This window comes from Salmo salar, chromosome 08 (assembly GCF_965601325.2).
Source record: "Salmo salar chromosome 08, fSalSal1, whole genome shotgun sequence".
Taxonomy (NCBI): domain Eukaryota; kingdom Metazoa; phylum Chordata; class Actinopteri; order Salmoniformes; family Salmonidae; genus Salmo; species Salmo salar.
Genome location: NC_138298.1, coordinates 22,621,404 through 22,636,997, shown reverse-complemented (window position 1 = coordinate 22,636,997; position 15,594 = coordinate 22,621,404). Strand labels below are relative to the sequence as shown.

The following is a 15,594-nucleotide window of genomic DNA, read 5'->3' as shown; positions in this document are numbered from 1 at the left end:
TTATAGCATGGTATAGGGCATAAAGCAGTGTGTGTGCATAGTGTAAATATGTGTGTGCGTATAGTGATTATGTGTGTGTCCACGCGTGTACTAGCATGTGCATGCTTGTCTGTGTGCATGTAGTAAGTCTTACCAGTGATCTTATTCAGCTCAGCCAGGGTCTCCTGGTAGGCAGCTATGACCTGTCCATAACGGCCAATCACCTCCTTCCTCAGGTTGTCCCAGTGGGGAGACAGTTCCCCAAGGTCCCTCAGCTCCTGTATCCTGGAATGACAGGGGATCCACAGGGAATGTCAATGAGAGATACATGGATCGTTACGGAGCACAAGGAATTTCTCAACCAGACTCTGTCAGCTCAGTTCAATCAAACCCATATCCCATTGACACAGAAAGGGAGAGAGAAAGTAAGGAGAGCGACAGAGTAAGAACAGAGAGAGAGAGAGTGACAGTAAATCAATCAATACATTTTATTTGTAAAGCCTGGCCAAGCAAGCAGAGACATAAGCAGAAGCACAGTGGCCAGGAAACTAAAATAACTCCATAGAAGGAAGAAACCTAGAGAGGAACCCGGCTCAGAAGGAAGGCTTGTCCCTGTTCTGTCTTTACTGGGTAGAGATATACAGGAATGTCACTGAGATGATACAGATCATTACAGAATACATGCATGCATTTTGTAAATCAAGACATTCATGAAAATTGCTTTGGCAGGTTCACCACAACCACATACAGTATTATCCAGCAAGACTGAACCTATTCTATGACCCCCTGCTCCCAGCATCATCTGATGCTATTGTGCTGGCTCATGGCCAATAGCACGGTTAGATTGCCTCCACTGTGACTAATGCTGTTCATTGTCTTCTGGTTTGAGTTATATGACCCTAACTGTCACAGTGGTGAGTGTATTAACAGACCGTTTAACACCTCTCTGATGCATGCAGGAACACACACACACGCACACACAGACGAGCGCCTACACACACACACACACACACACACACACACACACACACACACACACACACACACACACACACACACACACACACACACACACACACACACACACACACACACACACACACACACACACACACACACACACACACACACACACACACACACACACACACACACAATTTACCCCATCCCTGAGCCTCACTGCTTAGTCGATAGACTGATCATTATGAAACATATCCCACCCTCAGGCTAGAAGCCATTTTGTCCACTTATCCACTCGTCTACCATCATCACCCCTTCATCTCTTCTCCAAGTCAGAGACATCCTACCACCCAGATCCCGTTAACCAAGAATAAACCCCTCTATCTAGCCCTCCTTCTCTATTTTGTCAAAGTCGATCGCCGCGGTAACCGGATTCATCTCGTAGCGAGGCGTGCTTGTGAGGCGTGTAGCCGGAGGGCCAAAATACCCCTACACGTTGCCATTAGGGGCCCGAGGTAAACTGAGGTCATTGCTGAGGAAATAACCACCCGTCGCCGGAGGCGTCCAAGCTGATACCCAGGCTACCGCCTGTGTGTGAGTTTTCCTGAGCCGGCTGGGTTGTAGTTATCATCTGAATGGCTGTGATCAGACGTGATATGAGACACGGTGCCTGTACTATCCACTGTAAAGAAGGTCTTGATCTCAATGATACGTAGGGGGTTTCGGTGGGCTATTTGCTTTAATAGAGATGTGTTATTCTTGACAACGGATCCAATGTTTCTCAGACTACAGACATTGTGGTGCTGCTAATCAGACTCACTAAAATGTCAATTAGCCACTATAAGAATATGTTATCAGACTGTTTGATCTATTCTAATTCATTTGCAAACGTATCATCTTTTGAAATGTTCGAAGGACGTGTATTTTGTGAGAGATTAAGGGACATTTGCAAACATACCATCAAATCATCTATCGCCACCCTCCACCCTCTCGCCTCACGAAACCCAACTGACAATGGCACAGAAGTAAACAGATAGATAGTGCCATGCTGCCCAGGTGCAGTTAACATTTCTCCACGACCCCCCTTTCCACCTTAAAGTGTACCCTCTCTCTACGGTAGTAAACATGAGTAGTGCTATCCGGGGTCCTTGGGTCGTCCCTACCTAAACCCTAGCCCTAACCATTTTAAAGTTCAACTTCAATGGGATAGGGACATCCCAAGGATCCCAGAGAGTAAGGACTTACTGTAAATAGGCGCTGTGGCAGACTTAGCGGTGGAACACATTGCTCTGTGACCAAGACGCTGTGCGGCCATGCTCCACAGGTGAGTTGTGGGTAACGGCCATAGGGAGCTTTGATTCAACATCATGGGAGAGAGTTAAAGGGATAGTTCCATAATTTTACATATTTACATATTTGTTTCATTATTAGCATTTCTCGACAATGGCTAGTTCAACAAAACCAGCGTGGATTGCAGTCCTTGTCCATAGACTGATTTCAAGTAACAAACAAATATCTAAACATATAAAATAGCGTAACTACCCCATTAATTTTGATTACCATAAGTAATAGGGACTTATCTAGCCGAACCAGGTGGGCTTCCGACTTTTCGCTTCCAGAATATTCCGTAAAAAGGGAACTTCAGTATCTCATTCCGGTATCTCATTACGAGCTAAGATCAGCCACCCTTAATTGTGTGGAGATTTCCTCAGAGAACAATGATGAGTTCCCATGTAAAGTTCCCGACTCAAAGCATTCCCGTGTAGCCTTAACACTTTCAACCAGAAGATTAGCATCTTTTTAAATTAGTCAGCGCACAAAAGGCACCCGATTTCTTTTAAATCAGGACAAACATATTCTCCAGTATCAGTTTGGGGTAGAAGAGGGGGAAAAAAAGGATTATTTCTCTTTGTTCTGTATGGTAATCCGACACCACTGCTGACAGAGATAATGATATAGGCCCTCTTTTGCAGAGTAGGAGATGGGGACGTTCAGATAGGTGTCGTTTCGTTGGGGTAGTGAGGTTTAATGTAGACCCACTCCATGAGGCCTTGATGCTTCAATCAAACATATTGTTCTAACCCAGCCATCCACTTGGGTTTGGAGAGGGCTCTAATGCTCATGAGAGGATGCTGTGTGTGTGTGTGTGTGTGTGTGTGTGTGTGTGTGTGTGTGTGTGTGTGTGTGTGTGTGTGTGTGTGTGTGTGTGTGTGTGTGTGTGTGTGTGAAATGCTCTCTCTGTGATGCTGTCTGATTCCAGCGCTACAGCCACTTTGTCAAACACCATACCCATGCTCTTTAGCAGATTGCAGCCATTCAGTGTAATCCATATTCTTCTGTCTGAACCACTGTTATTTGTGTATCAAGAGGCCCCAGCCCAGACGGGTTATTTTGATGCTGGGCAGACAGCAGTGGTTGGGCGTCAGTGGGTGAACAACAGTGTGTGTGCCGGGGAGTAGGGGGAGACTGAGTCACAAGCCTTAAGAGGGACAATGAATAAGGAAGATGAAGGAGGGAGAGAGAGAGATGTGGTAGAAAGCTATAGATAGTACACTGCATAATGAAACTCTGACCTTGTGGGGGGGGGGGGGGGCAGAGAAACTGCGTTACGCCAGTGAGATAGAGAGAGGGGAAGAGAGAGATAGACGGGAGGGGGGTGACAATGAGTCACAGGCCTTAAGAGTGACACTGAGTAGGGAAGATGAAGGAGAGAGAGAAAGAGTGAGAGAGACAAATGCAGAGAAAATTGACATGAGAGAGAGACTGAAACTTGAAGAACAAGACACTGTAGGGAATGAGGGCAAAAGAAGACGGAGGCATCAGACAGACACGCAGAAGAAAGAAAAGGCGAGAGAAAGAAAAGGAGAGAGAGAGAGAGAGAGAGAGAGAGAGAGAGAGAGAGAGCTGTTATGTTCAAACTGACTTGGACAGATGAGGGGTACAGAATACATTTTCCAAAGAGCAAAGACCTGTCATGTGAGAGACTTTATTTCATGCTGTGTTATAGTAGCCTGTTCAATTTAATCACCAAGAGCTTTGGGCCTGGGGTCAATATAACCTGCGTGAGATGACTCACAAACAGAAGTCTCCTCCTTCACAACCCAACCCGCCTCCTTTACTGTAGACGGCCAAGTACATAGAGAACTATAGCCTGCTGATTTTCATATAGTGTGCTTTACTGAAATGTAGTGTGGAGAGGCCATAGTATCAACCACCAACCAAAGGCAGACCGCTGTGACGCTCTTTAGTTCACAGGAGCGGAAGATTCCTCCAGGAGCTCACTTCCTCCTTGTTGAATGGGGAAGGAATGTAGGCGTAGCTGGGAATTCATGAAACAATCAGATCAATTCATAAAAAAAACTAGGAGAAATGTTATTTAACGCCCACACACACATCCATAATTGGGACACACACACACACACAGTCACTCACACACAAAGAGTCACACAAGAGCTATACACCCACACAAAAGGACAAAGATTAAACAGGCATGTTGATGAGGTTGGAACATGGCTGTCAACATCAAAGGGAACGAGGGATGAAGAGAGGAGAAAGAGAGATGCCACTATTAGCATAAAGTGATGCCTGGGAAGGAGACTAAGCCACTTCATAGTGTGTGTGTGTGTGTGTGTGTGTGTGTGTGTGTGTGTGTGTCACTTCACAGCCTTAAAAGGCGTATCTTAATCATTAAAGGGTAAAGCCTGATTTGAGTTTTTACACAGAACCAAGAGGTAGCTAGAACGCCTGAAATCATTCAGAGAGGATTATAAACAAGCTCTTAAACTCCCTATCTACCTTGTAGTGAATAATAGATATACATTGATGTGTGCGGGTAAACAAATTCAATAACGTACTTGTGTTTTTGAGCACGTGTCATACATACCCATTGTATAGTGACAGAGCGAGATCGTTCTCTGAATAGTCCTTAGTTGCTATATCCATCATTTACAAATGAATGACATGTACCCATTGATTCCTAAACAAGAGAACATCTAAGTGCCTCGTGAGTTTGGTTCAACTGTCATACACCATCAGAACCCAGAACATCCGCTTGTTTGTAAACAATGTAAACATAAACAAACGCTGTACAGCCTCAAAACACGATCATTTTCATGGTCAGTCCTTGCCTCCAAAATATAGATGGTCAGTCCTTGCCTCCATAGCTCCGTCTATGAATTTAAGAGTCGTTACGTTTCTCCAGGTCCATCCCTTCGCTTTTTTACCAAAACAGAGGTGGGGTGACGGCTTTGTTATACTTTCAATGAAGGACTCCAGCTTTAAAGTATTGTTCTACTCAGACTGCAAGTATTAAGAGAGGTTAGAGTCTAGAGGTAATAGATCAGATAATAACAAGGCTTAAAAAAATAGCTTTTAAGGGAGGGAACTTGAGGGAAACCTTGGTCTGAGAACGTTCTAATCTAGAACTTGAGGGAAACCTTGGTCTGAGAACGTTCTAATCTAGAACTTGAGGGAAACCTTGGTCTGAGAATGTTTTAATCTAGAACTTGAGGGAAACCTTGGTCTGAGAATGTTCTAATCTAGAACTTGAGGGAAACCTTGGTCTGAGAACGTTCTAATCTAGAACTTGAGGGAAACCTTGGTCTGAGAATGTTTTAATCTAGAACTTGAAGGAAACCTTGGTCTGAGAACGTTCTAATCTAGAACTTGAGGGAAACCTTGGTCTGAGAACGTTCTAATCTAGAACTAGAGGGAAACCTTGGTCTGAGAATGTTCTAATCTAGTTTAATGACTTGGGATTCCAAACTAGTGGGCCGATGGGGACACTCCATGCGTTCCAAATGGAACCCTATCCTTTATAGCGCATTACTTTTGACCAGGGCCCGTAGGGCACTATGAAGGGAATAGGGAGCAATTTGGGATACTGCCGCTGACCATGAGATTGACCGCTTGCCGACCGAGGGACTATATGACGGACGGGGGATTATGAGGGATTGCTAGGGACGGCGGGCGTGTTGAGGAATGATCTGTCCTGACAGACACTCATAGGGACCTTGAGGGAAGAGAACACTGAGATCCTCTTACCCATCACAGTGGCTTCTCTCTTATAAACTGATTAGGATAATCTATTCACTGGCAGCATCTTAACCTTTCCTTTATTGAGTACAATGACAAAACTGGACCTGCCAAGGGAGGGTTAACTGACGGTTAATGAGGGTTAACTGTGGTTAAAGAAGGGACATTAAACTCCCAAATCTAATTTTGTCCGATGTTTCCAGACTCCAAAAGTAGTCTAAAGTCAAAATCATCAGACTACTATCGAGGTACGAAAACATCTGACAAACTTAAAGGAACATTCCGGGGGGATTCAAACGTCATCTGGAATCATAATGGTTTCAATAAACATCCCTTTTTCCTCATCATCTTGTGGCCACTTTGACCACTAATTAGCTAACAAGATCAAGAGCAGAGTGAATTAGCGACACAGTACCTTCATCTTCCTCAAAGCCACTCTCAGCTCGATAAAGCTCCAGGACTTTGTTCAGAACGCAGTGTTGGGGGGAGTTGGTGTGTGTGTTTATCTCTCTCTCTCTCTCTCTCTCTCTCTCTCTTTGTGTGTGTCTCTCTCTGCATGTGTGTGTGTGCGTGTGCAAATGTCTGTGTGCCTGTATGCAAGTGTACATCTGTGTATGTGTGTGTGTGTGTGAGTGTGTGTTGTTGGTTGACTAGTGTGCAGGCGTACAACAATCCCCTTTTGAAGTGTTAAACAGACCTGAATAATTCAATCCTCTCTAAGTATAGCTCTTAAACAACCATTTACATCTCTGAAATAGGCCTGTTAATGTAGGCAGGCCCAGAGCTATAGTGTCCCTATTCAAATGAATGCACTGTACCTCCTAGTGGTTAGATTTAGGCTTAGAGTAAGGCTGCTACAATAGATCTTAGGTCTGTGCTCTCTATATGCACTGATCCGAGGTCAGTGTTGACGTCTACCTCCCAGTGGTTAAGTTTGGCCTTACCTGATCCTCGATCAGCTGCTGTTTACCTTCTCACAAATCACTGTGCTTATTAAGACAAGACATTATCCCATATGTAATACTGTTCCAAGGTCAGGTTTTGCTTTGTCCCTCCCAGTGGTTCAGTAAAGGCTGAACTGATCCTAGATGGGTTCTTACCTCCTCATGTCTTCCTGGATGTAGAGGTGGAGGAGCTGTCTGGGGATGCTGAAGGACAGAGTACACTCCTCCATCTGTTCTCTCACCAGCATCCATTTACAATCCACCGTCTGGAACTTGTAGACCTTACAAACCGGGTTCTTAAAGACTGGGAGAGAGGGAGGGAGAGAGAGAGAGGGAGAGAGACAGAGGGAGGAGGGAGAGGGAGAAGGGAGAGGAAGAGGAAGGGAGAGGTGGTAAAGGGGGGATAAAGAGGGAGAGAGGTAGAAGGGGGAGAGAGAAAGAGAGACATACAGTATCAACCATCAAGACATACTGAAAATGATTACATACATCTTTAAAGACATTTCAAAGTTTCACAAACATCAAACAGACGATGTGCTTTGGTTCTAAACAAACGTTGATACCGAGGAAAAACCCAAAGACAAAACTCAAACCCTTCAAAAAACGTATTTTCATGTGGCACGTGCTGCAAATGAAATCCCATAATCAATAAGAGTGTCTGTGATAGATAAGGTTGTTGCTTGCCTCATCTTCCAAGAGCCACATCTCTCTCTCTTTCTCCATCTCTCTCTCCAAGACTTAGAAAATGAAGAATGTAAGAGGTCTCAGGTCAGCCCATAAAATTATTCTTTCATCATTAAACAATGCCTTCATTGGATTTGATTCCCATTTGAATTGTTTGTTTATGATAGAGCAGTAAAGGAAAGGGAAGATGGTTCATTCCCCAAACTTTGCCTCACCATCTTCTCCTATTAAACCCCATTCAAATTCAACCCTTCCACTCCTCTTCCTTTTTCTTCCTAGAGTGGCTATTAGCAGCAATCATGCGGCAACCAAAAAACAGCTTTAATACTCTTATCAGTGTGCTGGCAGTCGCTGGGCGAGAAAGCCGGAAAAAGCCGTACGCCTCAAACAGCTATCCGCAGTTCGCTGTCGTTGTTCCTTTTCTTAGACGCCACGCTAGCGTTCTAGAAGGAAGTCACTCAATAGTAATAAGCTGGAGCGCTCCGATAGTCGAAGAAGAGACTTCACCATTGAAGACGGAGGCTTCAAGATGTGTAATGTTACCAAAAAAGCTACACGGCACCGAGGGTTGGGAATCACAAGTGTGACCCCTTCCCCCTCTTCCTTGTGAAGCTGCAGCCAACCAACTAACAGTGGTAATGTCAGTCCAACTCCTGGAGGAGAGGAGAGGGGAGGAGAGGGGAGAGGAAGGGGAGGAGGGGAGGAGAGGAGGAGGGAAGGAGGAGAGGAGGAGAGGGGAGAGGAAGGGAGGAGGGGAGGAAGGGGAGGAGAGGGGGAGAGGAGGTGAGAGGTAGGGAGAGGAGAGGAGGGGAGGGGAGAGGAAGGGGGAGGAGGGGAGGAGGGGAGGAGAGGAGGTGAGAGGTAGGGAGAGGAGAGGAGGCGGGAGGAGGGGAGATAAGAGGAGGGGAGATGAGGCCCCGTTACCATAGGCACCCATTTGCCATCCATTTACTTTCCAAGGTGCGAATTCAATTCAGAGACTTGCCCTCACTCCGTCATCCCTATTCCATGTCAGGGCCTTATTCTGAGCACTTTGTCCTGGTTATTCCGGGTCCCATGTCCCATACAGAAGGCAGCAGAGCATTGGAGAGTGTAGTGACAACCTTGTGATGTTCGGGAACAACGAGGGGCGGTGTGGCAGTGGAGAGACCTTCTAATTGGAGGATAATGTGTCAGAGGGGACTTTTACTAGAGGCACTGGGGTGGGAAGTAATGTGGTGTTCAGTTCAGCGTCGAGGACAGTCAGAGAGGTAGGAATCAGGCCCCTGGAAGGTTGGCTAGGACAGACTAGAGCCAAGCCCATCCACCATAGTTACTGGAACCAGGCTAGAAAGGACCATGTGAAAAAGTTGATATCTGATCTGGTAGAGTACGGTTGAGGTCGGCAATCAACACAATAGTGTGAAAAGTGAAAAATAATAAAGGGTTAAACTCCCACACCAGTAGAAATAGACTTTTTCACAACTTTCATTAGCTGGCTATGGTTAGCTTAGCATGTTAAATAATTACACTGACAGCTGTCAGTCAGTGGCCTATTTGTTGTTATTTCTCTGCTACACCTGGAAATCACCACAACCTTCCCACCCCCAATTCCTGAATATGTATTAGCAGCCTGCGTCAGTCTTCGAGGTGGAGCCTAAACAAGGATTTTCTTTCTAGGACAGGAAATACTCGAAATAGGTGCGGAAACTTCCTCTGAGGTGGGCCCTTTCAGCTTTTTAGCCATCATTTTTTTCATAATCATTATATTCATGATTACATCGAATGAAAAAGTATAGCTATGATTTGCAATGGAGAGCTTGATCTTGGATTATTAAATGACACTGTTTCTGCTGCTGTGTGGAGAGGGACAGGATTCTAGAGGGCATTTCAAAGAGTAAGTCGGAATTGAAAAGAGAGAGGGACGGATTGAGAGCGATATGAAGGGATGACTGGTACTTCCTCCTTGCAGCGGACACGGTCGAAGGAGCAGATTAACCTCTGACCTTCCCCCGCCGCCACGCTAATCTGAAGGCCAATCAGATTGCTCCGTCCTCCTCTCCCCACACCTCTTAAGGAAATTACTTCTTCCCTGGGCGTCCCCCCCTCCTGTGTGTGTGTGTGTATTGTGTGTGTGTTTGCGTGCATGTGTGTGTGCATCCTTCTCCGCTCTCCCCCCTCTGAAAGGTAATACAAGTGAAGGGATAAATGCATTAGTCAATCTCTCTAAGTCTGCGGGGAGCGTGTTATAGTGATGGGACGCAGCTGTGCCACCCGCCTTCCTGCAACCCACCCCGAGCAGGAAGGCGGGTGGCACAGCCCCCTGGTGCCTGCCTCTCACTAGCTAATTGCGACAGAAAGTGACAATGACGACGGGTATAGGGAACAGAGCTGCAAGGAAAGTCATACCAACACACGCTGAGGACGGAAATAGAGACTGAGAAAAAGAAGAAGATAAGACTTTCTAGAAAGTACCGAGATACGATAATGAGGAAGGGAAAGAAAAAAGAAGAAAGCATAGAAGAAGAGGAGGATGAGTTGGGAACTCAGAAGGGTTTCTTTTCCCCTCTGGAGAGGAACGAGTGATAAGAAAAAGGAAAGAAGGACTTTATATTCCCAACACAGCAGGGAGCAGTGACCTTCTCAAGTCTCTCCTTCTCCTCCCTCTTTCCCTCTCTCTTTTTCTCAATCCTGGTGTTTCTGCTAGTTTCTCGCCGCTCCCAGGTAACAAGCGAAGTGTGTTGCGCCATTCGGGGGCTTCTCCCTTAATTGGTATCACAGGATCGACGTGGCGTTGCTTCCGCTTGTCTGTCTCTCCAGCCAGTCCACACAGAACAGATACAGAACCAGGACCGGAGCAGCCAAGGGAGGCAGGCGGACTTTCACCTTGTCTGGGGATATTAAAACCTGCTTTAAAGGGGAACTTCACCATTTTATATATTTTTTTGTACATCATTCTGCACTCACACCAGTGTCTAAATGTTTGAAAAATGCATTTTCTAAATCTTGTAGTCAAATAGAAAAGAAGAAAAGGTCCCACTATGATGTCATTGGAGACACTGGTATGGTGCTGTAGATAACGAATAAAAGGTTACAAAGGGGTGAATTCCATTAGAGCCAACGTTGGCCTAGTCTCACACCTTTTCCACTGTCAACTGGCTCTCCCTCCCTTTACTTACTTAAACCAAGGCTCCCCGTTTTAATCTGAGAATGAATAATATGAATTCTTTAATCAAAATGGTTAGCCCCATTGAGACTTCAAATCTCTTTGGCGGGAGAAGGTTAGTCAAGGGCAGCGCACTTTCCAATGAGAAAGCCATGAAGTCTAGTGGGGGTTAACTTAATGTATCACTTTATTACACTTTGTCAATTTCAAGCTGCTTTTGGGGGTAACACTAGGTCATGGTAATTACAGGGGTGTAGGTTTTTTTTAAGGGAAAATGCAAAAAAATGTGAGATAAATCTTTTCAGTAATAAACTAATTTCACTAGGAGAGATTTGGGTGGTTGGTGAGACGGGGGGATCAAATTAGAGGGGATAAAATTAGCCTTAAAGCTCTTCCCATTGATTACGGGGTTGCCATGACGATGGAAGTCAGCAGTTAAATTATAGGTGTTTAAAGGTAGAAGGAACAAGCGCAGTTGAACTTACCAGCACCTGTCAGGGGGCTATTATCTTTGTCGTTTGGGGTTCCCTGTGATGACTCACAAACTAAGGTGCACTGTGGAAAGAAGAGAGAGAGAGATGTTTGATGTTTACATGTACATGTCAAGTCTCCACCATCAAACACACACATATGAATGTACATTTAACTCCGCTTTTCTCTGAGCAACGGGGCGGCCACGTCTAGCTTGACATGTTGTTGGTACAGCATGTCTTGCTCTTTAAACACATTTGAATTTTGCTCAGTGTTTTTTTGGACAGCACGAGGTAAACGACAGGTGAAGCTAAACACATAGGTGCACAGACAGACAGACAGACAGACCAACCCTCCGTCATTCAAGAACGCTCCATGTGTTTGTCACCGTCCCCTTTGATAATGAGTATCTTCCCATCACAGCTGCTGAATGTCCCTTTTTGATGATGCGTGCGGGACAAGACATCAAAGTGCGAGTGACAACCAACAGTTTTCAGGCCTCTCTGTCAGTGGCATCGAGGCTGACAAACCATCAGAAATACACTTTAGCAGGTACCAACTACTGGAATTTAGTGAAACAAGGTAGCTTCATTTACATCAGGAGAACATAGAGAAACAAAGTAGCTTTCTTCACGTCAGGGGAACATAGAGAAACAAGGTAGCTTTCTTCACGTCACGGGAATATAGAGAAACAAGGTAGCTTCCTTCACATCAGGGGAATATAGTGAAACAAGGTAGCTTTCTTCACGTCACGGGAATATAGAGAACAAGGTAGCTTCCTTCACATCAGGGGAATATAGTGAAACAAGGTAGCTTTCTTCACATCAGGGGAATATAGTGAACAAGGTAGCTTCCTTCACATCAGGGGAATATAGTGAAACAAGGTAGCTTTCTTCACATCAGGGGAATATAGAGAAACAAGGTAGATTCTTCACGTCACGGGAATATAGAGAAACAAGGTAGCTTCCTTCACATCAGGGGAATATAGTGAAACAAGGTAGCTTTCTTCCATCAGGGGATATAGAGAAACAAGGTAGCTTCCTTCACATCAGGGGAATATAGTGAAACAAGGTAGCTTTCTTCACGTCAGGGGAATATAGTGAAACAAGGTAGCTTTCTTCACATCAGGGGAATATAGAGAAACAAGGTAGCTTCATTTACGTCAGGGGAATATATTGAAACAAGGTAGGTTTCTTCACGTCAGGGGAACATAGTGAAACAAGGTAGGCTTCCGTCGGGGCTGTGCACAGGTGCCCACCGGGGAACATAGAGAAACAAAGTAGCTTTCTTCACGTCAGGGGAACATAGAGAAACAAGGTAGATTCATTTACGTCAGGGGAATATATTGAAACAAGGTAGGTTTCTTCACGTCAGGGGAACATAGAGAAACAAGGTAGCTCTGTTCACATCAGGGCAATATAGAGAAACAAGGTAGCTCTGTTCACATCAGGGCAATATAGAGAAACAAGGTAGCTCTGTTCACATCAGGGCAATATAGAGAAACAAGGTAGCTCTGTTCACATCAGGGCAATATAGAGAAACAGGTAGCTCTGTTCACATCAGGGCAATATAGAGAAACAAGGTAGCTCTGTTCACATCAGGGCAATATAGAGAAACAAGGTAGCTCTGTTCACATCAGGGCAATATAGAGAAACAAGGTAGCTCTGTTCACATCAGGGCAATATAGAGAAACAAGGTAGCTCTGTTCACATCAGGGGAATATAGAGAAACAAGGTAGCTCTGTTCACATCAGGGGAATATAGCAGAGGTGAAACTCCATACGATATGATGTGGCTCTGTTCACGCCAGAGCAACTGAGCAGGGGTGAAACTCCATACGATATGACGTGGCTCTGTTCACGCCAGAGGAACTGAGCAGGGGTGAAACTCCATACGATATGACGTGGCTCTGTTCACGCCAGAGGAACTGAGCAGGGGTGAAACTCCATACGATATGACGTGGCTCTGTTCACGCCAGAGGAACTGAGCAGGGGTGAAACTCCATACGATATGACGTGGCTCTGTTCATACCAGAGGAACTGAGCAGGGGTGAAACTCCATACGATATGATGTGGCTCTGTTCACGCCAGAGGCACTGAGCAGGAGATTGCGACTTTTGGTGAAACTCCACATGATAATTGCATTTCCATTTTTGTGTGTTGCACTTCCATTCAGTAACACTTCCATTCAGTAACACTTCCATTCAGTGGCATCTATGAATCACATAATCATACATAGTGTTAGGGGTGTGAACATTTAAACGCTAAAAAGTTCAAACTAAATTGGGATCTTTAACGTTAATTAAAATCCCTAACTGAAAAACAAATGTTTTTTTTACATATATGGAGAAACTAAACAGCATAGTGGGTCAATTTCAGCAACAAATAAGAGCGTTGAAGCGCAAGACTCAAATTTCCCCCTGTTTTGGTGCCCTGGCTGGCTACCACGGTGTGAACAGCGTGAACCAAAGAGAGACCGTGTGTGACTATGTGAGAGCGAAGTGTTGCGTCTCGCTCGTCTCAATAACGTAGCCTATTCATTGATGATTGGCCTTGCTTTACTGAAGTTCCGAGACATTGCAAGCTAAGAAATAGCAAGATACGGCATTCCATTGCAAGATACAGCTTTTGATAGCCGATAGATAGGGCTAGTGCACGGTTCTGACTCTGTGTGCCTGGTGGCCAACGGGACTATAGTGTGCCCCTCTCTCTCCGTCCCTAGCTAGCTCGCTATGAAAGATGCGAGTGTTTGTGTTCTCAGAAGTACGGCAACTAATCAGCCTCCTCCATCCCAAAAATACAGAATTTTAGGAGTCTTGACACTCAAAAAATGCGAGTCCACACCCGGAGTCAACGTGTAATCTGTTATTTTGGAGTCAACTCTCTACCACCACATCATTGTAGTGGCAGAGAAAGGCAAGCGACAACAGTGAAGTCCTGTATGGCAATACGTTGACAAGTTAAATGAGAAGGAAATGCTAAGTTTGCGAGGTGTGATTGAGGTACTGCGATGGTAGAACGGGTGCAACACTAAACCGTCTGAGAGGGACGCACCGTGAGACCCCAACTGTTGCTGGCAGCAGCACAGTCGTATTGTGAATTCAAGTGGAATTTTATTAAACTCTTCTTACAGTTTCAACTGAAAAACAATATAAAAATTGCTGTGTAAACGTTAAGAGAAATTGTCCACCCACACACACACACCCCCTATATCATCAAAAGAGAGCAGGACCCAGAGGCAGCCAGCCATGTTAGAGCCCTAGTCAATTATATAAGACTGCTCTCTGTGACTGACTTACTCACAGTGGTAACACACACACACACACACACACACACACACACACACACACACACACACACACACACACACACACACACACACACACACACACACACACACACACACACACACACACACCACACACACACACACACACACACACACACACACACACACACACACACACACACACGAGAGAGAGAGAGAGAGCAAAGGTCATTTTGCTGCAACGAGGAGAAGTGTCAACAGACTACAGTGAACACCCTATGCTACAGAGTTATGTTATCTCCTCTCAGAAAGAGAATTTCTACTGTACGCAGATCCATTTTGACTGCCTCCTCATACATGTACAACTACCAGCCAGGTCACACCAGATCAACTTCTGTATTCCACATTTGTCCAGGACCCCAGGATGTCGGGAGATGCCTTCAATGCCATCCACTAGGGGCAGTGTGAATGCCTATTACCATCAAGTAGGTTTGCGGCTTGCTAGGGCGTTGTGGATGGAGATAGAGGAGGGTCTTAAACCATGCGCTCCGCACAGGTTCAAGCCCAGTGCTAGGCAGTCATTTTTTTCTGTTTAACACTATCCTAAACCTTAACCAGTCGGAATGAATGCCTAAACCTAAACAAACGTTGAAAACTGAAGTGAGACTGTGACATCTTGTTGCAAGTACAGTGCTTATATGCTACACATATTATTATATATTTAGACTATACTAAATATTCCCATTGGTGTAATAACTAGTCAAATGAAGGTAAAGTACATACATAAACTTTGTTTTTGGTGTGAAAACACCCCATTGGTAGGACGTTTGAGCACTCTTCAGGTACCTGGCGATCTCGGAAGAAGACATCATCTCTCTCTCTCTCTCGTCTCTTCCTTTCTCTCGCTCTCATTCCTGTGTTTCTCAGATGGTGCAGCGTAGCATGTCGTGGTGGATTAGCATAGTTGATTGTAGGTGGGATGGTCTCACAAGGGAGATGCCATTCATTCAGACGAGGTGAGTTTCGTAGGAAGGCTATAAGGCTACGGGGAACTGGGTTTAGCCGACTATCCCACACAAATAGAAGAAGGATGTATGACGCTCCCTCTCTC

The 15,594-nt window shown here is 45.1% G+C and overlaps 1 protein-coding gene across 9 annotated transcripts in view; it reads right to left on the bottom strand.

The window, feature by feature from the left end:
- The window catches only part of LOC106610235 (type II inositol 3,4-bisphosphate 4-phosphatase), a 188,340-nt gene that overhangs the window by 61,003 nt on the left and 111,743 nt on the right, over positions 1–15,594 (bottom strand). For all 9 annotated transcript variants that reach the window (XM_045722771.2, XM_045722773.2, XM_045722772.2 and 6 more), the window contains 3 exons: positions 11,232–11,301; positions 7,074–7,221; positions 134–264 (listed from right to left, as the gene is read on the bottom strand). In XM_045722771.2, the coding sequence (XP_045578727.2) occupies positions 134–264; positions 7,074–7,221; positions 11,232–11,301 (349 nt within the window). The remainder of the gene's footprint in view (positions 1–133; positions 265–7,073; positions 7,222–11,231; positions 11,302–15,594) is intronic.